The 24,919-nt window shown below is 43.2% G+C and overlaps 1 protein-coding gene across 1 annotated transcript in view; it reads left to right on the forward strand.

Annotated features, from left to right (window-relative positions):
• Positions 1 to 24,919, forward strand: part of PLCE1 (phospholipase C epsilon 1) — a 152,453-nt gene that overhangs the window by 120,934 nt on the left and 6,600 nt on the right. Inside the window, 7 exon segments of the mRNA XM_056849540.1 lie at positions 1,190 to 1,483; positions 3,992 to 4,155; positions 5,443 to 5,704; positions 9,561 to 9,679; positions 11,407 to 11,535; positions 16,849 to 17,058; positions 20,058 to 20,219. Coding sequence (XP_056705518.1) covers positions 1,190 to 1,483; positions 3,992 to 4,155; positions 5,443 to 5,704; positions 9,561 to 9,679; positions 11,407 to 11,535; positions 16,849 to 17,058; positions 20,058 to 20,219 — 1,340 coding nt within the window.

Here is a 24,919-nt window from a genome sequence, read left to right on the forward strand (position 1 = left end):
CATTTTTTAGTTCGGTTCGTCCCGAACTAAAAACCGCCGAATCAGGGGAAATTCGGCTGTTTTTCGGTTCGGGCCGAACCAAATCGACAGCCCTAAACCAAGGTATGCAAGCTCATTTCAGATTCTGGTTAACAACCTGGGCTGCATCCACACATTGTAGGATGTTTATGCTATAAGCAGTAATGCATGATGGGACCTTCCTGTGTGGACAAGCAAATGTCGCAAACGATTGCTACAGGTCAATCAAAGTGCAATATCCAGTGATGTACAGATGCAGCCTTGGTTAGCATTAACCATAATCAACCTGAGATATAACAAGGTGGATAAGGTTCACTGGGTAGGAAGGAGGAAGAGAGAGAGAATGCATGTGCCTGAAACTCACTCCAGATGTCTCTGTCGTGATTAAGAGATCTGCAACGCAAGAGAGCTGTTGGGTGTTGCATTTTACTAAACTTTGTTTTCTCTTGCATTACTGAATGGACATCTGTCGATCAACATAATTACTTTATATTATTCCTCATTATGGGTCACACTATGGAGGAGTGAAATCCATGCATTTGTTTTGAAGGACTCGCACCTCAATAAAAGCCATTTATGTGCAACAGAGTAGACATGGCTAAGATTTCTTATAAGATTTCTTCTAGGGTTTCCCACATCTGAAGAGACAGCCAGTGTGGTGTAGTGGTTAAGAACGGTGGTTTGGAGTGGTGGACTCTAACCTGGTTTTGATTCCCCACTCTTCCACATGAGTGGTGGATTCTAATCTGGTGAACTGGGTTGGTTTCCCCACTCCTACACATGAAGCCAGCTGGGTGACCTTGGGCTAGTCACAGCTCTCTTGGAGCTCCCTCAGCCCCACCTACCTCACAAGGTGTCTGTTGGGGGGAGGGGAGCGGAAGCCGATTGTAAGCTGGTTTGATTCTTCCTTAAGTGGTAAGAGAAAGTTGGCATATAAAAACCAACTCTTCTTCTACTACTACTAAGGGAGTTTTCCTTTGAGGAGAGAGGAATCCACTGCAATGAAGTATTTCATGCTGCATAAATTATTTCTTAGGATTGTAGTTATGGTTTTGTGTGATTGTGCATTTGCTTCCTCTTCATGCGTTGCATTTGGGGGTGAAGAGACGAAGATGTGGAGAGATTGCAAGGTTGTGTTGTCTATAACTTGAAAACCCCCTCCGTTTTCTAGGTGCCTTTGACAGTGTGCGGCAGACGTGGGAAGAGCCTTGTGCGCCTGCTCTCATCCCTGCGACTTCCCTCAGTTCTATCATAAGGACACCCAAATGCTACCATATCTCCTCTCTAAACGAAAATGCCGCCAAGCGCCTGTGCAGGCGATACTCTCAGAAACTGATCCAGCACACCACCTGCCAGCTCCTGAGGACGTATCCGGCAGCAACACGCATCGACTCCTCCAACCCTCACCCCCTTCTGTTCTGGCTGCACGGGATACAGTTAGTAGCGCTGAACTACCAAACTGATGGTATGGGCAGATAAATTAGTATTATGCGTTTTAGATGCACAAACGCACATGCACATTTCAAGTATTGGAAAATAAGTGATTCATTTGTGGGGGGTTGTCATGTGTGCCTCTCTTTAGTACAGTTGTGGGTTCAGAACTGGAACAAAATGGAATTTGACAAAAACCTCACGGATAAACGGTCTTCCCTGTTTCACTCTCCGCTCAGAATCATTAAGATGCGTGGCATCAAGCCACGCGCATCTACAAATGCATGTAGTGTTACGCAGCAGCCAACAAATAGTTATGTATTTGGAAAGACATACACTATAGGGTGCTTTCACACATGCCGAATAATGCACTTTCAATCCACTTTCAGTGCACTTTGTAGCTGGATTTCACTGTGTGGAATGGCAAAATCCACTTGCAAACCATCATAAAAGTGCATTGAAAGTGGACTGAAAGTGCATTATTCGGCACGTGTGAAAGCACCCTAAGAAACTTCTAGGCACAGTCCTAAACTGAATTACACCCTTCCAAACAAGTTGAGTACAATGGACTTAGAAGAGTATAACTCTGCTTGGGATTGCACTGTTAGAGTGGTCATCATAGCCATTACCACGTCCAAGTCATTCACTGATACAGGGAGGAGGTGGATTTGGCAGTGTTAGAACCAGTCGCATGGCAAACTTCTGCTGGCATGGATTAGTTTCAGAGATTAGAAAATGCATTTGACCATTGAAATGGTTATATACTAGGGTCGGATCCAGACTGAATAGGCGAATTCCACCAATTTCCCCCCTTCTTACCCACCCCTCATGTCATTCCTCAGCATCCAGCGTGGTGTAGTAGTTAAGAGCAGTGGTGTGGAGCGGTGGACTCTGATTTGGAGAACCAGGTTTGATTCCCCTCTCTTCCACATGAGTGGTGGAGGCTAATCTGGTGAACTGGATTTGTTTCCCCACTCCGACACACGAAGCCAGCTGGCTGACCTTGGGCTAGGCACGCTCTCTCAGCTCCACCTACCTCACAGGGTGTCTGTTGTGGGGAGGGGAAGGGAAGGTGATTGTAAGCCGGTTTGATTCTTCCTTAAGTGGTAGAGAAAGTCAGCATATAAAAACCAACTCTTCTTATTCATCATCATCATCCCCTGTCCCCCAGGAGCAGCTTTCTGTAGAGATCAGTGGACTTTGGGGGAGGTGGGAGGCAGGAAAGTTCCACTGTGTTCGAAAATTTAATCTGGGCCTAGCCCTAAGAACATGAGAGGCCTGCTGGATCAGACCAGTGGTCCATCTGGTCCAGGGTCCCTGTCTCACACAGTGGTCCACCAGTTCCTCTGGAGGGCCAAGGACAAGGAGAGCAAAGAGGCTCAATTCACAGTGAGTCTTGGGTTTCCTGTACTCCCCTCTCCCCCTTTTCCTGTGTGCTGGGAGGCCTACCTCTCTTCATGTATTGAGCCAAACCATAACTTCCTATTACCTCTCCTCATGCAGCAGGGCATGCTGTGGGCCAATAACACACTGCTGGGAAACAGCCTCATCAGTGTTTTCAAGTGGAGAGTTCAAAGACCTATTGATGCTTAAAAAGACATACAGAGGCATCTGGGTGTCCACTTAGTAGGACACAATTGCCTTTGGAGACATAAAGGAAAAACTAGCCCTAGCAAGTACTTTTCTCCCTGCCCATAAAGGTAGTATATGCATCTGACCCTGCAGTGTTTTCAGGAGTCTGGCTGCCTTTACTAGTGCTAATGTAACCACAGTGAGTCAGTCTCTTCCACAAAGCAGTTAGAAGTTACTTCTTGGATTTAAGACAATCTCTGAAGGAGCCCCGTGGCACAGTCTGGTAAGCTGCAGTACTGCAGTCAAAATCTCTGCTCACAACCTGAGTTCGATCCTGACAGAAGTCAGTTTCAGGTAGCCGGTTCAAGGTCGACTCAGCCTTCCAGCCTTCCGAGGTCAGTAAAATGAGTACCCAACTTGCTGGGGGTAAAGTGTGGATGACTGGGGAAGGCACTGGCAAACCACCCCGTAAATGCAATCTGCCTAGTAATCGTTGGGATGTGACGTCACTCCATGGGTCAGTAAAGATCCAGCGCTTGCAGAAGAGGAAATCAAAACATTCGTTGGATTGACTGTTTCTCTGCCTTATTCAGAAAGGTATTTTCCTAGAGCAACCATTGTACAATAACAACACATAAGCTTTGTTATCTGCACTTCTAATAAATATGGCTCCATATAATTGATTTGAATTTTGTCATGTTTTAAGGCAAAGTGGTTGGTTAAATAAATTAAAATTTGTGGCCATATCATTAGAAGGAACTGAACTGGAAACTGGCTATTGCTTCAACGCTCTTAGAGCTTGGTCAGTTGGAGTTGCAGTTTCAACAGATGCCACTGTCACTTAACGAGCTGAACTGTACAAGTCTGAAATTAAATAGTAGATTTCTACATAAAAACTGTACTCTGTTTTGAATGCATCTTTTCAGCAAGTCTAAGCAATTCTTAATTTTGGAATCCTTTGCTTCTTTAGATCTTTCCCTGCACCTGAACGTAGCTATGTTTGAAGCAAATGGTGGCTGTGGGTATGTTCTGAAACCACCTGTGTTATGGGATAAGAACTGTCCAATGTACCAGTACTTTTGTCCCTTAGAACGAGATTTGGACAATATGGAACCAGCTATTTACTCACTGACAGTAAGTACAAACTATTAAGAAACTTTCCTAGACCAAGTGTAACTGATTAATGCTCCACTGTGATAACGTTTTTTGTATTCCTATTGTTAATAAGATAAGTATAATTAAATATGGGAGTAGGGAGGAAGGTAATTCTTAAACTTTAAAATTCTTCCTTGATGCAACAAGAATACAGAAATGGTTTTCATGCGCAGACAGTTTGGATTTGATGCGAGGATGGCACGTGGACCACCAAGCAGGTGATTGCAGTCCTTGGGGCAAGGGAGGGAGGGAGGGAGGGTCCAAAGGGGAATGACGAAGTCAACCACATAACTAGAGAGAACACAGGCTGCAGGAGCATTGGCGAAGCACAGGGCACAGATCCAGCATCCTGTGACCTATCTGTTGACCAGTGGCACCAACCATCCTACCAGCCTACCTGCTGGGGGAACCTATGTGGTATGGCAAGTCCAGAGGTCCTAGATGGACGCAAGCTACTGCATGGTTCCCTTGCCACCTGAGTGGGAGAGCCAGGAGACAGCCCCCGAACTGGGCATATCGCTGAATGGCCCTAAGACCCTTTATGGGGATCCCCAGACAAGGGGAGACAGGCACACAGGCTCAGCCTCTCCCCAAAATTAGATCTGGCCCAGTGCCCAAACTGCCTACAGAAAGCTGTGTTGAGAGCATGTAGGAATGAAATAAAACGCAACACAACCACGAAGTGCCGAGACCCAGGGTGGGTGGGCAGGAAAACTGGAGTCAACAAATTATGAGGTCCCAGTGGCAGCCTGTTAAGTATGGGGGTGGGAGGGAGACCTGAGTGAAAACCATGGTTTCCAGGTCTGCCTGGAAGCCCCGCCCCCCAGAAGCCAGCCCAGGCACTTGATTGGCCAGCCTGTGCTGTAGCTGAGGCCAATCACTGCAGCTCACCGCCACAGAGCCGAGGGAAGGAAGGGCGATCCTTCTCCTCTCGCTCACTCCTGGCCCCAGAGACACAAAAGAAGCCCTGCCTGGGTAATTCTGGGTACCATTCCTTTGTAGTTCCAAAAGGAGTTTGCCATTCAGATGATTGCTCAGGGGCAATGGCTCCTTGCAGCAAAATTAGCAAGGAACAAATTTTAGAGTGTCCTTATGAATCCTTTGACATAAATATTATATTAGTATCTATTGGGTATGATGCTTCTGAAATGAACTTTTAGTTTAATTCTGCTGTTCTTGTAAGCGTGGTAAGTACTTGTCAGTTTGAGAAAGAGAGCTTCTAAAAATCACCGTTACGTCATATGGTGCACTTACGTTGTGTTTCAGATTGTGTCTGGACAGAATGTTTGTCCTGGTAACAGCACAGGAAGCCCGTGTATTGAAGTAGACGTACTCGGAATGCCTCTGGATAGCTGCCATTTCCGTACTAAGCCCATTCATCGCAATACTCTCAACCCCATGTGGAATGAACAGTTTCTTTTCCGGATTCATTTTGAGGATCTGGTCTTCCTTCGTTTTGCAGTTGTTGAAAACAGTAGCTCAGCTGTGATGGCTCAAAGGATCATTCCACTGAAGGCTGTCAAAAGAGGTAAAATGCCGTTTGTATATTGAATCAAGACTTTGCTGCTGAGTATGAAACCTAGCTATATGTGATAACGCCTTCTCCTATGCCTCTTCTCTGTAACATTTGCCAAAAAATGCAAGATGCAACATCTTCATGTTTCCTAGCCCCTACTGCAGTTCATTGAGAGAGCGAGTGTGGTGCAGTGGTTAAGGGTGGCAAACTGTAATCTGGAGAACCAGGTTCGATACCCCACTCTTCCACATGAAGCCTGCTGGGTGACCAGTCGCAGTTCTCTCAGAACTCTCTCAGCCCACTTGGAGGCAGGCAATGGCAAACCACCTCCCAGTGTCTCCTGCCTTGAAAACCCTACAGCCGGGGCGTTGAACTCATTTGTTACGGCTGGATATTACATAAATGTCACTTGGTCAGGCCAGGCCATGCGTACCATAAAATTTAATGCCAGGTACTGGAGATAAAACTTTATAGACACAAGCAAAGCCAATTAATGATATTATTTTTTACTTTTTTTATTTAAAATACAAACATGCTTAAAACAATAACACTCTTACAGTATTTTCTTTTATTTAACAGTCTTTGATAATTGACACCTTGGGACTGGGGAAGGTGGCTACCTTGGCTGGCTCACGGGCCAGATATGAGCCCTCAAGGGGCCAGATCCGCTCCCCGGCCTTATGTTTGACACCCATGCCCTACAGGGTCGCCATAAGTCAGCTGTGACTTGATGGAGCACACACACACTGCGGTTCATTGGCTGCTGGTTGTGTGAGACTAGGAAAGTCTGAACTGATGGATGTCACAGTGGGTTGTTACTGGGGAAAACAGTGGCAGGGGTTTAGTATTAGTGGCAACCATTAAAGCCCTTTAACACCTCAGGCAGTTTTATATATATTGCACTCTCCATTAAAAATGTGTTAAAATCGCCAGAAGTGTGAAGGAGGGAAGGACAATCGCAGCAGATACTGAAGTCTAAGTAGCTAGAAATAACACAAATACATTGTGGACTCACTAAAGTTATAATGTTTGACATGCATTTGGAAGCATTTGCTGGAAAACAAAAACACCCTCATGATTGTGAAAGATGTGGTCTCTCATGTATTTCTGTGGTTTTCATAATGTATCAGTGAATTTCAAATGGTTTAAACATGAGGGTTTTAGCAGGTTCAAAGTACCGGTTATCTTGGAAACTCTGTTTGTGCAAAAGGACTTATCAGACTCCAGAGCAAAGGCACAGTTTCCTGAGAGTTTCCTCTTTTATTGCATTACACCTGCTTCAGCTGTACTTTTGAGAAGGTTTCTTCATTGCCCAAGAGAGACACGGAAATGTTCTTGCTCTATCGACATGGTCGAGATGCTAGCACATATACTGCTTCATTGTGAATATTACGATGATATCAGAAATCGCTTAATTACTCCCCTGTTATCTCGGTTTGTACACTCTTACACCTCTGAGACCTCTTTGGTGAAATATTTACCGGAAGACAGGGTGACTCTTATTTCGCATTCTGTAGCAAAATTTTGCTCCTATATCTGTTGGAAACAGAAGGCATTAACGACGAATAAAGGTCTGACGGGTAAATCTGCAGATTAATCAGCACTGATGAGATACTGTAAGCAGGAACTGTTTAATTTTATCATAGGATGTATATTTTATATTTTATGCTGGCCTTTGGTTGTAATAAAGGTGATGATGATGATAATGATGCATTACACCTGTTACTTTATGTGTGTATTTTAGTACATGATGAACTTTAGCAAGAGTATGTTGCAATCTCAGTTTAGCAGGCAGTTTTCCAAAATATCCCAGCACCTGCTGCTCGTTGTCTCTCGCCAGACCCTTTGCACGAGAGGAAGCTCCCCATCGGAGCTGGGTGTCTACTACATGCATACAGCTTTAGGCAAATTATGCCATGTTCAAGTTCATATGAAAATTCAGCATATGATTTCTGTGAATGTTAAAGGGTAGAGTTTTAATGACTGTTCTGAATACCCTTGTTTCTGTCATGCAAAAGTAGCCTACAAGCTATTCTTAAGAAGGTGGGATTTTAAAAGCATATATAAAAGCAGTTAAGTACTAAACCTCCCTTTGCTTCACCCGATTTCACTCTTAATATGCCAGCTACCAAAGCCCAGAATAAATTGCAAAAAAGAAAAAAAAAAGGTCTCTGAATGCATTTGAAAGATGCTAGCATGGGGTTGCCAACCTCCAGGTACTAAGCAATCAAAAATCAACACCTCTGCACCATTACCTAAGGTTAGAAAATTAGTACAGAAACAGGCTGATAACAATATGTAATGACAAAAGTATATTGAATGTAACAATGTGCTACTAAGCCAATTGCATATATACAACAAAGTATTTCCCAGTTCTGGGTGTATAACAATGTGCTAACAAGCCAATTGTATATGTACAACAAAGTATTTCTCAGTCCTGGTACACTAACAATCAATCCGAGGTCGATGTCTTCAAGTGAAGAAGGGTAGAAAGGGATACGATCGTTTCAGTTCTTCCTCAGTCCTGTTTATATATTGATTTCAAAATGTACTCATTTCAATATAAGCTTCTGTAGCTTCAAGATTCTCATAGACTTTTAAGCATCACCCTTTTAGGGACAAAATAGCAACCATGTGTATTATTTAGCTTATCTATTCCAACATCAGGATATCCATTGAAACAAGGTTGCACAGACAAATTTACAGTTTCCATGTTCCCAAATGGGATACAAGTTGTAGCCGCTTTGGCCATTGGACTCTATGGCATTGAAGTCCCTCCCCAAACCCAACCCTCCTCAGGCTCCACCCCAAAAATCTCCTGCCGATGGCGAAGAGGGACCTAGCAATCCTATGCTAGCAAGATTCCAAGAGGCAGGAGTTGCAGACTTGTGGAGCATTACTGAAATGTGCTTATAACAGAGAGCTGCTTTGCTGCCTGAAAATACAGCCTCCGTTCTCAGATGAGCTGCCTTTAGTGCAGCAAAGGGAGGAATTATTCAAAACAAAAGAGTAAGAAGTGTCAGTGTACGCACTCTCATTCGCTCACAAAGGGTTTCTCTGGAGTGTTCATCTTATATCACAGAAGACAAAGAATGTTTTAACGCCTTAAACTGGCAAATCCTAGGTTTCCAGGCTGCCGTGGCACCTAGAATTTCATTGTGGTGAAAATCAATGTCAGCAATTTTTTTTTTTTTTGGTAGCGTGTCCCAGCAATTCTCAGTGGAAGGACGTAGTTTTTCCATTGGTGAAAAAGCAAAGGAAGGGTTTCCCCCTTTGACCACCCAAAAGGCTATGATCATGGGACCTGCATGAATAAAAGCTGCATGGAACAGAGGAATGAGAGAAACTGGCAAAGACTGAGTGAAAAAGCTGACTGAATCCAACCCAAAGCTTATTCATCATTCTGCATTAGAATGTTTTGTTGTATGATATAAAAATAAATGTGCATGGAGTCCTTGACATTGCTTGCTTAAATGGAAACAACTTTAAACTGTTCAGTGTGGTTTCTGTATTTGCTTTCCATACTGACTCCAATACTAAATAGAGCTTTTTAAAGCAATAGTGGGATTATTGTAAACTAGGAAGAAGTTAGGCTAAGGTTAGCTTAAAACACTTTCATCATAGCTTTAATAAAATTACAAGAAACTATGAAAAGGTTAAGATTGGGTCTTGTGGTAGAAATAATTGTCATTAAAAAAACACAGAAGGCTGAAAAATAAGTCTGACTCTTACACTTTCGGGCTGGCTCCTAGAACCAAAAAAATTATCAAGGCCTGTCTTAAGACTCAGTAAATGATTACTGTTGTATTTTACTATGCAAAGCCTGTAGTAGCCTGTGATCTAACTGGCCTGCTCTCCCATCTTTCAGGGTACCGGCATCTTCAGCTGCAAAGCCTGCATAATGAAACATTAGAAATCTCAAGTTTGTTCATTAACACTCGGAGAATGGAAGAAAATCCCTGTGGAAATGTCATGCCCACTTCTTTGGTAACTTAATTCAAGTCAAATATATTTGCCAGAATGTTCCTGTATACATAAAGTCTTGGTGTGGTTACAAATCACGGCCAGTGAAATGTTACTGCCATTCTGTAAGGTAACTTTCAGGCGTTGCCAGATACAGTACAGTTTTCTGTTCCTCTCTGCTGATACTGGCTTGGGTCGTGTGGTAAACCTCCGTAGGTGGACCTGCCTTCTGTTACCAAAGAGGTCTCCTCACCTCCCTACTTCTATTGCAGCCCAAAATGCCCTCTGCAATACTGCAGGGAACTCTTTGAAACAGTGTGAGAAGTTAGTTTCAGAGAGTAGCCATGTGGGTTTGCAGTAGAACAGTTAGATTTGAGTCCAGGAGCACCTTAGAGGCTCACAATAATTTCAGGGTGTAAGCTTTCGAAAGTCAAAGCTCCCTTCGTCAGATGCAGTAGAGTAGAAATTGAGATCTCTGGGTCCTTTTATCCTAGTCATAAGGTGGGAGAGGTATTGTAAAGAATGCTTCTAAGGATGCTGAGGTGCAATGTATATTGTGATCAGCTTGATTAGAACAGGAGGTAAATGCTTGGGGGCAGTAAATTAGCATCTGTAGTGAGATAAGAATCCTATGTCCCTACTCAGCCCTGGCGAGATCCATTGTTCTGACCTTGTGAATTAACTCAAATTCAGCAACTCTAATTTCCCTTTGAAATTTATGGTGACAAGTAAAAGGTAAAAGTAGTCCCCTGTGCAAGCACCGGGTTATTTCTGACCCATGGGGTGACGTCACATCCCGATATCTACTAGGCAGACTATGTTTACTGGGTGTTTTGCCATTGGCTTCCCCAGTCGTCTACACTTTACCCCCAGCAAGCTAGGTACTCATTTTACCGACCTCGGAAGGATGGAAGGCTTAGTCGACCTTGAGCTGGCGACCTGAAACTGACTTCCGTCGGGATCAAACTTAGGTCTTGAGCAGAGCTTTTTTGACTGCAGTACTGCAGCTTACCACTCTGCGTCACGGGGCATGTAGATATGTTTGGCGATCAGTAGGTTTCCGGTTTGAGGCGGTTTTTAATGCTTTCATTATGTATTTGTACAGTGGGGTCTAGAAAGTGTTTTTCTTGTGTGTATCGGTTCATGATCAGGTTGATAGTGGGGTGGAAGTTGCTGAAGGCCTGGTGAAATTTCTTCAGCATTTCTTTTCTCGTGTGTCCAAATGATAAAAATGTCACCAGTAAATCTCAGGTACAAGAGGGGTGTTAACAGATGGGAGCTGAGGAAGCGCTGTTCCCGGTTAGCCATGAAAATGTTGGCATATTGTGGTTCACGGCTGACCTGGAGAACATTTTAATCTTCCAAGTCATTCCATTGCTGACCTAAGAGTGTCTGTCCTAAAACAAAGACATTTCAAAGGAAATTATACCTGCTCAATGTCTTCCAAACATTTGATTGTAGAAGTCACTTCAAGAGACATCCAGAATTGAAATTAGTTGAAGACAAGCTATTACTCCACACAGCAGGCATTCCCAGCAGCTAATTTATTTCTGTGATAACCATTTCTTGGTTATATCCTGTGTGGAATTGTATGTATTCATTTGCTAGTTCATTATAAACCCCACCACCACCAGCTGGGTCAGGTCTGCTCGCACTGTTTTTGCTCCTCAAAATGTACTTATAAATATGAATACATTGGTTAAATATAAAGGGCTGAATAAATAATGCAGGTGCGTATTTGTTCCGGACAGCGGTTCAGCACAGTCGAGAAAAGAGCTGCTGCAGTATCCAAGGTCACAATACACGGAGTTCCGGGCCCAGAACCTTTCACTGTTTTTACTATAAGGGAAGGGACATCAGCGGCACAGCTTCTGCATCAAGTAAGTGTGTGCTTTTGGTCTGCATAGATTTGCTTATTTTATTTTATTTTACTTCATTTATACCGCTTCTTTCTCACCAGCGGGGACACAAACCGGCTTACATTGTCTCCCCCCCCCCCCGTATTATCCTCACAACAACCCTATGAGTTAGATTAGGCCAGGGGTCTCAGAACTGCGGCTCCAGAGCCGCATGCGGCGCTTTGGCCCGTTGAGTGCGGCTCTCCGAACTTGGTTCGGAGCCCCTGCTCTTGCGCCCGCTCGTGCCGGCAGCCGGGCTGCGGAGCCGGCACGCCTGAGAGAGCGAGCGGGCGCGCTGTCTCCCCCCACACACACCGTGGAGAATGGCCGGGTCCCCCTTTCCCTTTCCCTCAATGGTTGGGAGGCTAAAGCCTCCCTTCCCCTCTAGCCGCGCGATTGCTGGGTGAGCGGCTCGGCGGTTCCTGCCCCCCCCGCCTATCAGATGTTGAGCGGGGCGGGCTTCCTTTGGTAGACCTGGCCTCCAGCTGAGTCCCATTGGGAGGCCATGTCTACCCACTGGCTTTCTTGGCAGTACACCTGGACTCCGAGGAGGGGGAAAAGTCCCCCTTCAGAGGCCAGGTCTACCAATTGGCTTCTATGGGTCTCCGGAGGCCAGGTCTACTGCCAAGAAAGCCAATGGGTAGACCTGGCCTCCCAATGGGACTCAGCCGGAGGCCAGGTCTACCAATAGGCTTTTATGGCGGTAGACCAGGCCTCCAGACGAGGACTCCGGACGGGGAGGGGGAAATGGCAGGGACTTACAATTTAATTTTTATCAATAAATAAGATCACTATTCAATATGATATCAAGTTTTATTCAGTGTACCTATAGTTTAATTAAGACTTAAAACTTTAATTAAAGTTTATTAAGTTAATAAACAGTGTACCTACCTATATAGTTTAAGTTTAAGAAATTTGGCTCTCAAAAGAAATCTCAATCGTTGTACTGTTGATATTTGGCTCTTTTGACTAATGAGTTTGCCGACCCCTGGATTAGGCTGACACTCTAGTCTGATGCTCTTAATACTGTAGCTCTGAAATCTACAGTGACCATTCAGGTACTATGCCAAGCCTTCCTTAATGAACACATGAAGCTGCCTTAAACTGAATCAGACCCTTGGTCCATCAAAGTCAGTATTGTCTGCTCAGACCGGCAGCAGCTCTCCAGGGATTCAGGTGGAGGTCTTTCACATCACCTACTTACCTAGTCCCTTTAACTGGTGATGCCAGGGATTGAATCTCGAATCTTCTGCATGCCAAGCAGATGCTCTGCCACTGAGCCACAGTCTCATTAACAGCTGATGGCCCTGACTCCAATTTAAACCTGTGGGGAACGGGCCATATCCTTGAGACCCACACTCTAATTCTTGATTAATTAATTTTGCCAGAATGTAATGAACACATGAAGCTGCCTTATAGGCCAAAAACGCACAGGCACTTACTCCGGTCTCCGCCCAGTCTCCTCCCATTTTATTTCCAGTTCCAACCAGGACCAAATTCTCGCAAACGAACGACACCTCAGATGCTGCTGGCTGAGCATTGTCTCGAACCAAAATGAACCCGGCTTTGCGAATGAAGACCCCAACCTCAGATTAACAGGAGCCTATTCTTCCGGCGTCACGACGTCCCGCACGCCTCCAAACCCCTCCCTGCGCAACCTCACCCCCTTTTGTTTCCAATTTTTTTGAAAAGTGGGAGCGCAGGGCTGTCATGGGTCAGTGAGTCAGTGAGTTGGCCAGTCACCACCGGGAGCGTGCTTTGCTGAACGGCCAGGAAGTGCGTGTCTCCGGCGTTTTCTGTTTTGACGGGCAGATCAGCACGCTGACTCGCCATGGATCAAGAGAGGTTCTGCGCACAGATTGTCCCCCCGCCCAGTTTGAACTGATCCTGGCTGGAACGGGGAGGACACTGGGAAGAAACCGGAGTAAGTGCCCGTGCGTTTTCAGCCATACTGAATCTGATCCTTGGTTCATCAAAGTCAGTATTGTCTGCTCAGACCAGCTGCGGCTTCCCAGGGTCTCAGGCTGAGGTCTTTCACATCCCTACTTGCCTAGTCCCTTTAACTGGAGATGCTGGGGATTGAACCTGGGGGCTTCTGCTTGCCAAGCAGATGCTCTACAAACTGTGCCACGCCCCCTCCCTGTTTATCCTTAATATTTTAGTTGGCATTAGGCAGCTTCATGCTGCAAAAAAAAAGGGGGGGGGGTTATTGCTGTACCATCATACCTATTAATCAAACTCTTATTGGCCCTATACAGTGTGGAAGGATTTTAAGAAATTGTTTCCAGCGTGGTATAGTGGTTAAGAGTGGTGGACTCTAATCTGGTGAACCAGATTGGTTTCCCCACTCCTCCACATGAAGCCAGCTGGGTGGCCTTGGGCTAGTCACAGTTCTCTCTGAACTCTCTCAGCCCCACCTACCTCACAAGGTGTCTGTTATGGGGAGATGAAGGGAAGGAGTTTGTAAGCCGGCTTGATTCTCCTTAAAAACCATATAAAAACCAACTGTTCTTCTTCCTCTTCTTCTTTATTGTCTTTCTTATTCTTGCACTGAATGAAAAAAATGGATTTCATGTACTGAATAAAGACAGCCATGTTAGCATTAATAAGGAAGCCTTGCATAAGGACAACACAAATTTTCACTCACAGAGGTGGTTTAGCAAAAAAAAAAAAAAAAAAAAAAAGGCTAATCTTCAGAATGCCAGTCGGTATTCTTGCAAGAATCACTGGATTTGACGAGCCCTTTCTTATGAGTTGCCAAATTGCAGAGTAGGGGAAATAAGGCTGCATGGCTCCCACTAAGGAAAAGCATTTCTGTCTTTTTGCTTGGGACAGCTGGGCGTGGATGATTCACTCAATACCAGCAGTAGGGTGCAGAAAGTAGCCTAGGCAGGTTAAGTACCAGCCTGTGGGTTTTATATGGCCTGTCTTTACCCAGTGGGTGGCATGGGAAAAAAATTGGGTGTGTTGACAGTGTTGCATTTATCTCTTGCTGTAGCAAGTGGCATTTTTCATAGAATCATAGAGTTGGAAGGGACCACCAGAGTCATCTAGTCCAACCCCCTGACAATGCAGGGAATTCACAAATACCTCCCCCCACACACCCCCAGTGACCCCTACTCCATGCCCAGAAGATGGCAAAAAAAACCCTCCAGGATCCCTGGCCAATCTGGCCTGGAGGAAAATTGCTTCCTGACCCCAAAGTGGCGATCGGCACTACCCTGGGCATGCAAGGGCCACAAGAGCCAAACAATGAAGCAAACCTTCCTGCCCTCCCTCTCATGATCTGCCTAAGTTTACAGAATCAGCGTTGCTGACAGGTGGCCATCTCGTCTCTGCTTATAAACCTCCAGGGAAGGAGATCCCACCACCTCCCGAAAAAGCCAGTTCCACCAAGGAACTACTCTAACTGTTAGAAAGTTCTTTTTCTTGCTTTCCCAATGATGCTTCTGATCAGAAAGAGACTGAAAATGGTTTTCTTTACATTTTTTAAAAAGTTGTGAAAGCACCAGAATGGCACGTTGCCTAGTATGTCAGGCTTGGAATTGGAAGCTAGGCTCAGATCCCTGCCCAGCCATGAGGCTCACTGGGTAGGAAGTGCCCAGCTTGAGCAGAGAGGCTGAAGCTGTAGTGGAGATTTTCCTTGGTGTCAGCCGCATGAAGCAGTGCATAGGAAGACTTTTGGCAGCCCTCTGTTTGAGCCAATTGCTTCCAGCCTTGAGCGAAAGGGCTGAAATGGTGACTCTCCATCCACCATGACAACTTCAGGGGGGGTGGATTCTGTGTACATGGATGAGAAACTCACATACACTCACCTTCAGCTGTTGCAGTGTCTCAACAGCTATCCCTGCGGCCTCCAAATCCATCATATGGAGGGGGAGTAACAAGAGCGGGTAGAGATTGCTTATTTCCAAAGATGCTTATAATGCTAAAACATTGGTACAGGTATGTGCAAAACAATCCTGATCTTCAAGTACACAATGGAATTACGCAGACACTCTCATGTAATTCCAGGTTTTGCTGTTGTTTTGATCTTTTGTTTCAATAGTATGTTCATGATCATATATTTAATTCTGAACCAGGCCGTAGAGTCTGGATCATCAAATCTGTGAAATGGAGCTAGGGACAGACCAGGGTGTGGAGGTGAGGATTCTCCACAAACCTGAAAGAAGCCCCAGGTTTGCAGAAAAATAAATAAAACTGGGTAATGAAAACTTTTCAAATTAATAGAAACTACACATGTAGCTTTAATAAAAGAACGCCCATTGAGACTATGTTCTGAGTTCTCAGTGGACATTTTGGGGACTGGAAGGCAACCACAACAATATTGCCTTCCAAACCTTGGTTTCTGTAAAGCAAAGCCGTGGTGTGGGGAGCAGGGGTGATTCAGATTCATTTATTAATAGGCAAATGCCATTAAAAACATTTGTACTAGCAGACCAAACCAGCCCTGGAAATGGTCCCACCCCCTCCCTTGTCATGGGGACAGGTTGGTGGTGGGGGGGAACCACCAAAGCCTCACTACCCACACAACTCGGCCGGGCCTGGCAATGGCAGTCACCATGCAATTCTACCAAATTTTCTTCACGGACGGCTTACAGGGGGAGGGAAAGGTGAAGGGGGGGCAGGTAAAGGAATGTTAGCTGCTGGATGGGATGGAGAGAAGGAAGTAGGAAAAGAGGACAGGCTATGGGGAATGCCAGGAAAGGGAAACTGGAAATCATGGCGGGATATAGGGGGAAATGAGATTCCCTTCCCCCTGCAAGTCCTTGGGGGGTCCTCCGATTGTTAGAATTACAATGTCTATAGTGGATGGGGGGGATCTATTTTTTGAACGATGGCTAGGCTGGTTGCTCTTGTCAACACAGAAAAGCTTGTGTGCATAGTTTCTTTTGCTCAAACGTTCCTGAAATGCAAAATAAAAATTAAAAGGGCTAAGTTTATGAGTGGAAAAACTTCATACTGATTATCTCAACAGAGACTGTTATTCCTGCAGTGGGAAAATGCTGTACTGTCCTAGGATTATGAATAAATGGTTTGGCAAGCCAAATTGGACAGAAATAAGATTCAACAGCATTTGCCTTCTCTGAAAATAGTAAACTACCCAGATTTCCTATCCCCCACCCCATCTATGTAGCCGGAGGAAAGACACCCTGAATTGCTAGCAATACAGCAAAAAGAATGTTTTACTACATGCAAGATAAGTCAATAAAGGGCTTTTGTTATCAGCACAGTCGGCTTACTGAACATGCAAGAGTCTGCTGCTCTAATTATTAACATGATTCTCTCCCTTAGATTCTGGTCACTACAAAAGGCATTGGAAATTATCCCACGGACTATTTTTTGATGGAGGAGAAATGCTTCATATCTAAAGAAAGAAATGAGTACAGGAAGCCACCATTCCAAAGAGTTCTCAGTCCGGAGGAGGAGCTCGTCCAGCTCTTGAACAGCTGGTTTCCAGAAGAAGGCTACGTTGGAAGAATTATCTTTAAAACCCGTGAGGAAGTGAGTCTAAAAAGGGCATGTTCCTTGTTTGGGTTACTGGAGCTTGTTTCTTGTGGATGCAGAGGATTGAGCAGGAAGTAACGCAGAACAGCTGAGCCGCTGCTCATTGTTAATGGGCTGGAATTTTGTGCACCACTGAAAAGACACCTGCATTTAACACTGAAATTGGATTCATTAATTTATCCTCAGGGCTGTTTTGTTTTTACATTGCAAGTCCTTTGCTTCTGAAAAAGTGCATTATGGTTCCTTGTAAATTATAACAAGCCGTCTTTGCCTTACTCCTTGCTGGGTGTTCTCATAGGTCATTTATGCATGGGAGTTTTACCTGAGGTCCGTTGCTGACTGAACTCACACTTTCCTTTTGGGAATCTCTGCACCATCAGTCTCCAAACTCAAATCAAGTCCCGCCTCTTTCCGTGCTGCTTTGTAATTGGCTTACTTCACAGTGCTTACTGTGAGAAAATTCCCCCTCCCCCAAATCCAAATGCCGCATAAAAAAGCATTTTAAGAACAAAAAACAAAAACCGGAGCAATCTGAAAGGAAGGGGTGGGGGAGAAAACCAAGCCTTGGCTTTAAAAAGCCTTTCTTTTGCTCAGAAAGAGCTCCCAGGGAGCAGGATGCATTTGAATCCCCTCCTCTGTACATGCTGCTTTGTGATTGGCTGTGAGAGAAAGCAAGCTTCTGTGTCCAGTGCTTTGCCTTCTGCATGGAGATTTCAGCCAGGCTGAGCTCAGGGGAGAGGGAGGAGTTGGGTTAACAGAGGAATGGGAAGATCTGGACATTGTGAGGGCTGGCAGCGAGGTCATCTCTAATGGATGGAAAACTCGTGCAGAACTCCAAGGAACAACCGAGGGGGAAAGAAACCATAGTTTGTGGTTCAGACACAATAAGAAATACTAGTTTGAACCCCACCATTATATTTTTCCATTGTATGCCTAAGACATTTTAAATATATCTTATATTGTGAACGTGATACACATGAATTTGCATACACTGGCATTATGAGGTACAACAATCAGGAAGTCAATATTGGGCTGAGTGTACGTTTGCTGGCAAACTTGAGTTTGTTATGAAATGTGTGAACAGGCGGCCCTCTGCCTTATCACTTTAAGGGGGAAAGATGTAAGCGTGTTGTTGAAAGCTTATAGTTACTGAACATAGCCTGGATTGTATCTTAAGTTGTTTCCCGCCATCTAGACAACTGAGGATTATTCAGTGAATTCATCTACGTGCTACATTTTTATCTCATCGGTCTATGCATTTTTCAGCACAAGAAATATGAAGAGAGTATTGATTTGTGTGGAGTGAGAGGAGGGAAAGCCTTGGCAGGTTGGATGTAACTCAGGGGTTTACGCGGTTCGCCCTGATCCATTGGATGGCATGAAAAAACAGAGCCCTTTTCCAATCAAGGAAACAAGATTGGAGAGGGTCTGAGATCCAGCCGTAGGCTGTGCGCATGTTTCCCTCTGTATAAAGTTCAGTAGCACTGTAGGTTGTAAGAAGGAAATTGCTCAGGTCCCCAGTATGTTGTTGGCACGTATGTTGTTGGCACCTCAGCTTGGTAACAGGGTTCAGTAAACATAGCCAAAATGGGAAACTTTCTTGTATTTTGGAGAGGATTTGGCTGGCTGTTTTTTATTCTTGAGGAACAAAAGGATTGGATAACTTAGATACCATTTCTGATGGAAGTGAAGTGTAGGTATTTTTTTTCTTTTTCGGGCATCTTTTTTCCCCCCGCCTGCTATGACAGTTGATGTGATCTGCATTTAAATGTTTTAAATAAAGTTCAGTCCCTTCTTCCCCCCTAAAGTTGGCCTTTAAGACAACTTGCAATTCAATGTAAAAACCATAAAAAGCAAGACATCAAAACAAACGAACAATACAACCTGAGACCATAAAAAAACTCAACAGCAATAAGCTGTGTTTGCAAACAGCAATGGTCATATTATTTGCCATCAAATGACAGTTTTTGACCTACTCCTCGGAAGTTATTGGCAGGCCCACAGGCACATGTGCTTGGAGGGCATTCCCCAGCTGAAATACTACCACAGGAAAACCACACACCAGAGTTCGAAAGCAGGGCCTCACGTATTTTAGTGAGCAGGCAAGTTTATAACTAGGGTTGATAGATAACCGATAGAGATCAGTTCCCCTGGAGAAAATGGCCACTTTGGCAATTGGACTGTATAGCATTGAAGTCCCTCCCCTCCCCAAATCCCGCCCTCCTCAGGCTCCGCCCCAAAATCTTCCCGCCGGTGGTGAAGAGGGACCTGGTAACCCTATTAATAACAGCACAGTTCTTTAGTCACTCCAGCCTAGGGTTGCCAGCTCTGGGTTGGGAAATACCTGGAGATTTTGGGGGAGGAGCCTGAGGAGGGCAGGGTTTGGGGAGGGGGGGACTTCAATGCCATAGAGTCCAATTGCCAAAGCGGCCATTTTCTCCAGGTGATCTGATCTCTATTGGCTGGAGATCAGTTGTAATAGGAGATCTCCAGCTACTACCTGGAGGTTGGCAACCCTACTCCAGCCTGTTGGTGAATTGCTCCTGTGAAAGTTTTCCTGCAAAGCCAAGAACTACACAATATGCCACTGCTAACCTGTTTGTGGAATCTATCTCTTGGTGTGCTGAATGTTTGCTGGGCCGCTAAGAAGTCATGAAGTCGTGTGATCACGGGCTGAACAGTGGTGAGGATCACGCTGAGCTACATACATCAGTCCATTTGTCCCCCCTACCAAAAGAATTGGCTCTCCTTTCTGCTATTTGGACAGTCTGCATTGAGGGAAAGAGAGAAAGAACCTCCTGTGTCCTTTAGCCGCCCAAGCAAGACTCTGTGACCTAGAAATTTCCTAAATTCACAGATCTTTACTAATATTGACTGGCTGTTGGCTCTTTTACACATTAAGTGCATTTACAACCTCTGCATCCCACCAGGTGACATCGGCCTCCTTTTCAAAGCCAACAAAAGTCTCCTTTCCCTGTTTTGGTGTTTTTCTATAGACCTTGAATAGGAGAAATCTCTTTCAGGAGGAGAAAGATGAAGGCATCACTAGCTCCGAGGATGACAGCTTCTTTGTCCAGGTTCACGATGTTTCCCCTGAACAGCCTCGGACGGTCATCAAAGCCCCTCGCTTCAGCACAGCCCAGGACGTCATCCAGCAGGTCGGTCACCCCCAGCTTTTTCTTTCTTTCTTTTTTAAAAAATTTTAAATTGAAATTTTAATTAAACAAAAAAAGAAAAACAAGTATAAACAATAACAGAAAAATTACACTGAAAAAAGAGATTATACAATTGAGATTATATAAAAAGTAAAAATGAAAATGAAAATAATAAAAAGTCCCCTACCCCCCTTTGTGCTATGTGCCTACCCACCCCCCATTGTGACTTCCGGAGAAGCACCTCTTAGCTTTATATTATCCACTATACAATTGAATCTTCTTTACTAGAATAGTTTGATTTCATTTACAGCTCTTCCACAATCTTCATAAAGTCAGTGTTTGCTGTGTCAGCCCAGTGCACAAAGGCCTTATGCCAATCTCTTTTGAAGTCTTCTACATCACATCCATGTAGACTATTAGTTAATTTGGCCATTTGTGCAAAATATAACATTTTGTCTCTCCAATCTTTTAAAAGGAACCTAGTGTCTCCTTTCCAGGTTTTCGCTATTAATATTCTTGCGGCTGCAAAACTGTAATGACAAATTCTCTTGTCTGATTTCAGCATAACTTTGGGTTATAGACCCATTAAACAATATTCCAGTTTTCTTTTTATGTTGCCATAAATCAAGTTATTAGTTTCTCTTATAACCTTTTTCCAAAAAATTTTAATTAAATCACAAGTCCACCAAACATGAAGAAATGTACCTTTACATTCTTTACATCTCCAGCATTTATCAGAGATAGATTTATCCATCTTAGCCAATCTCTCCGGAGTCATATACCACCTATAAAACATCTTATACATGTTCTCTCTTATACTACTTGCGATTGTAAATTTAAATTCTATTTTCCACAATCTTTCCCAATCCTCCAACTGGATAGCATGTCCTACATCTACTGCCCATGCAATCATAACCTTTTTAACTCTTTCTTGTTCTAAATTATAAGCTAATATTAATTGATACATTTTAGCTATCATACCTTTATTTTCTGATTCTAATATTACCTCCAAAGTTGACTTTTTATCTATAAACCCTAGCTTTTGATCTTTTTGAAATATATAATTTAATTGGAAATATTTAAACCAATCTGAGATACCTAACTCTTCCTTACTTTTTAATTTCCATTGGCCATTTTCATATTGTAAATATTCCCTATACATCTTACAATATAGATCAGGATTAGGTCCTCTTCTTGAAAAGGCCTCCAAAGGTCTAAGCCATCCCGGCGTTTTAAATTCAAAACCCTTTTTATATCTCTTCCAGACTTGTAACAAACTCGCTCTAATAATATGATGCTTAAAATCTTTATTGACCTTATCTTTTTCATACCATAAATATGCGTGACAGCCAAATCTTATATTGTGTCCTTCCAAGTCTAATAATCTAGGGTTATCAAGTGTAATCCACTGTTTTAGCCATACAAAACAAGTGGCTTCATAGTACCATCTTAAATCTGGGAGGGCCAGACCTCCTCTATCCTTAGCATCTATAAGATTTTTATAAGAGATCCTATGTTTATACTTACCCCAGATAAAATTTACCAATACTTTTTTCCACTGCTGAAAAATCTTAATACCTTTCAAAATTGGTAAGTTCTGAAACAAGTACAACATCCTTGGAAGGACCATCATCTTAATTATTGCAATTCTTCCAAACCAAGAAATTGGCAATTTTTCCCAATTTATTAAGTTTTTTTTAATTTTTCCCCATATTTTCACATAGTTATGTTGAAATAAATTTATAGTACACTTGGTGATCCAAATACCTAAATATTTAATTTTACTTTCTATTTTACAGCCCGTTATTAAAGATAATTCCTTTTGTTGTTTATCAGTAAGATTCTTACCCAATATTTTGGATTTATCCTTATTTATTCTAAAACCTGAGAGGTTTCCATAGGCTCTAAGTACTTCCATCCATGACCCTGCATTATCAATAGGGTCGGCAAGAATACATACCATATTTTATCCGCATAAACTCTTACTTTGTATTCAAATTTTCCCACTTTAATCCCTCTTAAAGCTCTGTCTCCCCTAATTTTCTCATTTAATATTTCTAATACCAAAATAAATAATAATGGAGAAAGAGGACAACCCTGTCTAGTACCTTTCTGAATCTCTATCTTCTGTGTCTCTTCCCCATTTATTAATAGGTAGCTGTTTGAGAGTTATATATACTGTCTATAGCCCTTCTAAATTTAGGGCCGAAATTCATATAATGCAGCACTTTTTAAATAAAATTCCAGTGGACATTATCAAATGCTTTTTCAGCATCGAGAAAAAACAATGCTAATTGCAGGTCAGGTGTTTGCTCTGCTAAGTCTATTAAGTCCAGCACTACTCTAACATTGTGACTAATTTGTCTCCCCGGTAAAAAGCCCGCCTGATCCTCTTGAATTATCTCATTAAGTACAATCTTCAATCTGCAGTCTCCAGACTAGCATTCATAACCCTCAATAATAGTGGACTAAGGAGATCTTTTTTTTTATATATATATAGATTTTATTGGATTTTATACTAAAAATTTTCCATTGCATTAAACAACATCTATGACAATATAAAATTTCAATTCTAACCTAAAGTTGTTATAGTTCCATAACATATAATAAAGAAAAAAAAGAAAAAAAAGAAATGGAAAATTTTGACTTCCCCTTCACCTCTATCTTCCTCTTAATAAAAAGTTCATCTCGTCGTAGTTAATCTAATCTTAATAAACTATCAATATCCTGTATAAAAAAACCATAATCTGTTAGTAAATATAATTATGCTTATTCATTATTAAAAAAACCAAAAATAATCCTCTGGATCAGATTAGAAAATATTCTTCCATTCTTCCCAATTTTAACTCATATTCACAATAATGCATCCACGCCCCCCATTCCCCCAGAAACCGAACGTCATTTTCTTCATTTAGAATAGCTGTGAGTTTTGCCATTTCTGCCACTTCAAACATTTTAACAATCCAGTCTTTTTTCTCAAGAATTTCTAGCCCTTTATTCCCAAAATGATGTCTTAATCTTAATTCCACTACATCATTAATAACCATGCCACCCGTCCACACTATCAAAGCCTTTGGATCCAGCAATCATGTTTAAATCAATCCTTTAACCATGGTCTAATACTTCCTTCTGTAACTGAAATAGGCCAGTCAGGTATGGGAACAGGATTTCTTTGTTCTCTCTCATTTCCTCAGACAGGATACGTATCCAAAAATAACTCTTTCTGGGCTTCATCTCCATCGTGGCTTCAATCTGTATTCCTTGACCTGCTCTCTTCTTCCTTATATCCACACGTCGTTCCATGACTTTTTTAAATAAAAAGTCTATTTCTTGTATGTCTGATCTCTTTATCGCCGGCTGGTTGCTTTCTTGAACTTCTGTCTTCTTCTTTGTATCCTTGTATTCTTCCATGACTTTTTGGGCAGAAGAGTCCATTGCTTGTATGTCTGTATTTGTGGTCATCGTTTGAATTTTCAAGACTTTTATGTCTTCTATAACCAGATCCAACTTCTGATTGCCTACCTGTGATGATTGGTCAAGAGTCGTCATCATTGAAATCAGTTGAGCCATCTGTGTTGAAATCTGTTTTAATTGTTTAATTGTCGCCTCAGAATGTTTAGCAAGCATGTCCTGTATTTTTTTTTCCATGTTTGAATTCTGTAAAATTCCCTTTGATTTCATAGGAGCAGGGCTATGTATTAAGCCAAAAGAAGCTGGTAAAATACATGTCCACAGACAGGGCCTTTAAAGTTCTAATTAAAAGATAATAATTCAAACATCAGCCTTATAATTTTTTCGGGTTGAAAAGAGTCGAAATTGGCTCTAGAATTGCGTTTTAAAATTTTGAAATACCAGTGAGTTTTTTTCGGTCGCTCTAGGTCGGGCTGATCAGGAAGTATACAGGAAGTTGCTACTGCCGTGGACCTTCTACCGCCTCTTCTCGATGGTTGTTCCTTCAGGAATGATTTCCAAGTAACTCGAGTGCGACGCGTAATCGGTCCTACAACTACTTCCTGTTATTTTAGTTCCGATGATAGATAGGTTGTTATAGAGGGTCTTCCGTTCCAGGCGCTCCCTTACTGCAAACGTGGCAGGATATTCTTCGCCGGAAAATCAGGAAGAAAAATCACCCTCCCCTTCCCTTGGACCCATTGGTGATAGTTCTTGTCAATCAAAAGGTATCCTTCCGACTCTTTATTATGGTTTAGGCTGATCGGATTGATAAGGCTCCTGTCGCTAATCCCAATGGCTAACTCAGATCAAACTTTTTCAGTTCGGATTAAGGAGGAATGGGGGTCCCAGAAATATTCTTATCAGCCCCCCGTCTGTTCAAGTTTCCAGTAAGTAGACGAAGAGTTCTTTTGTACTCACTTGGGTGTCAAGAGGTGAGGTTCTTTTCTTTATGTAGTCCTTATGTTGGTATTAAGGTGGTGGAGGGTGGAGCTTGATGCCTAAGTTGCGTTTTGGCGATGTCCTTCCCTAGTGCCCTCGCAGGACCGGCGTCCAGGACTCCGAGGGGCTTAAAAAGCCCCCTCAGAGTACCTAGGAGGTCAAACCGCGTTTGCGGGCTGCAGGGAATTCCTGCTTTCCAACCCACTTGCAAGGGTCGGATTGGGGTATCTATGTACCCCAGAAATAACGCAAACTTGGATTTCTCCCAGGACAGCCTGGGGAAATGGAGTGCTCTCCCCAGCAGCACCACC

This window comes from Euleptes europaea, chromosome 5, assembly GCF_029931775.1.
Source record: "Euleptes europaea isolate rEulEur1 chromosome 5, rEulEur1.hap1, whole genome shotgun sequence".
NCBI lineage: Eukaryota > Metazoa > Chordata > Lepidosauria > Squamata > Sphaerodactylidae > Euleptes > Euleptes europaea.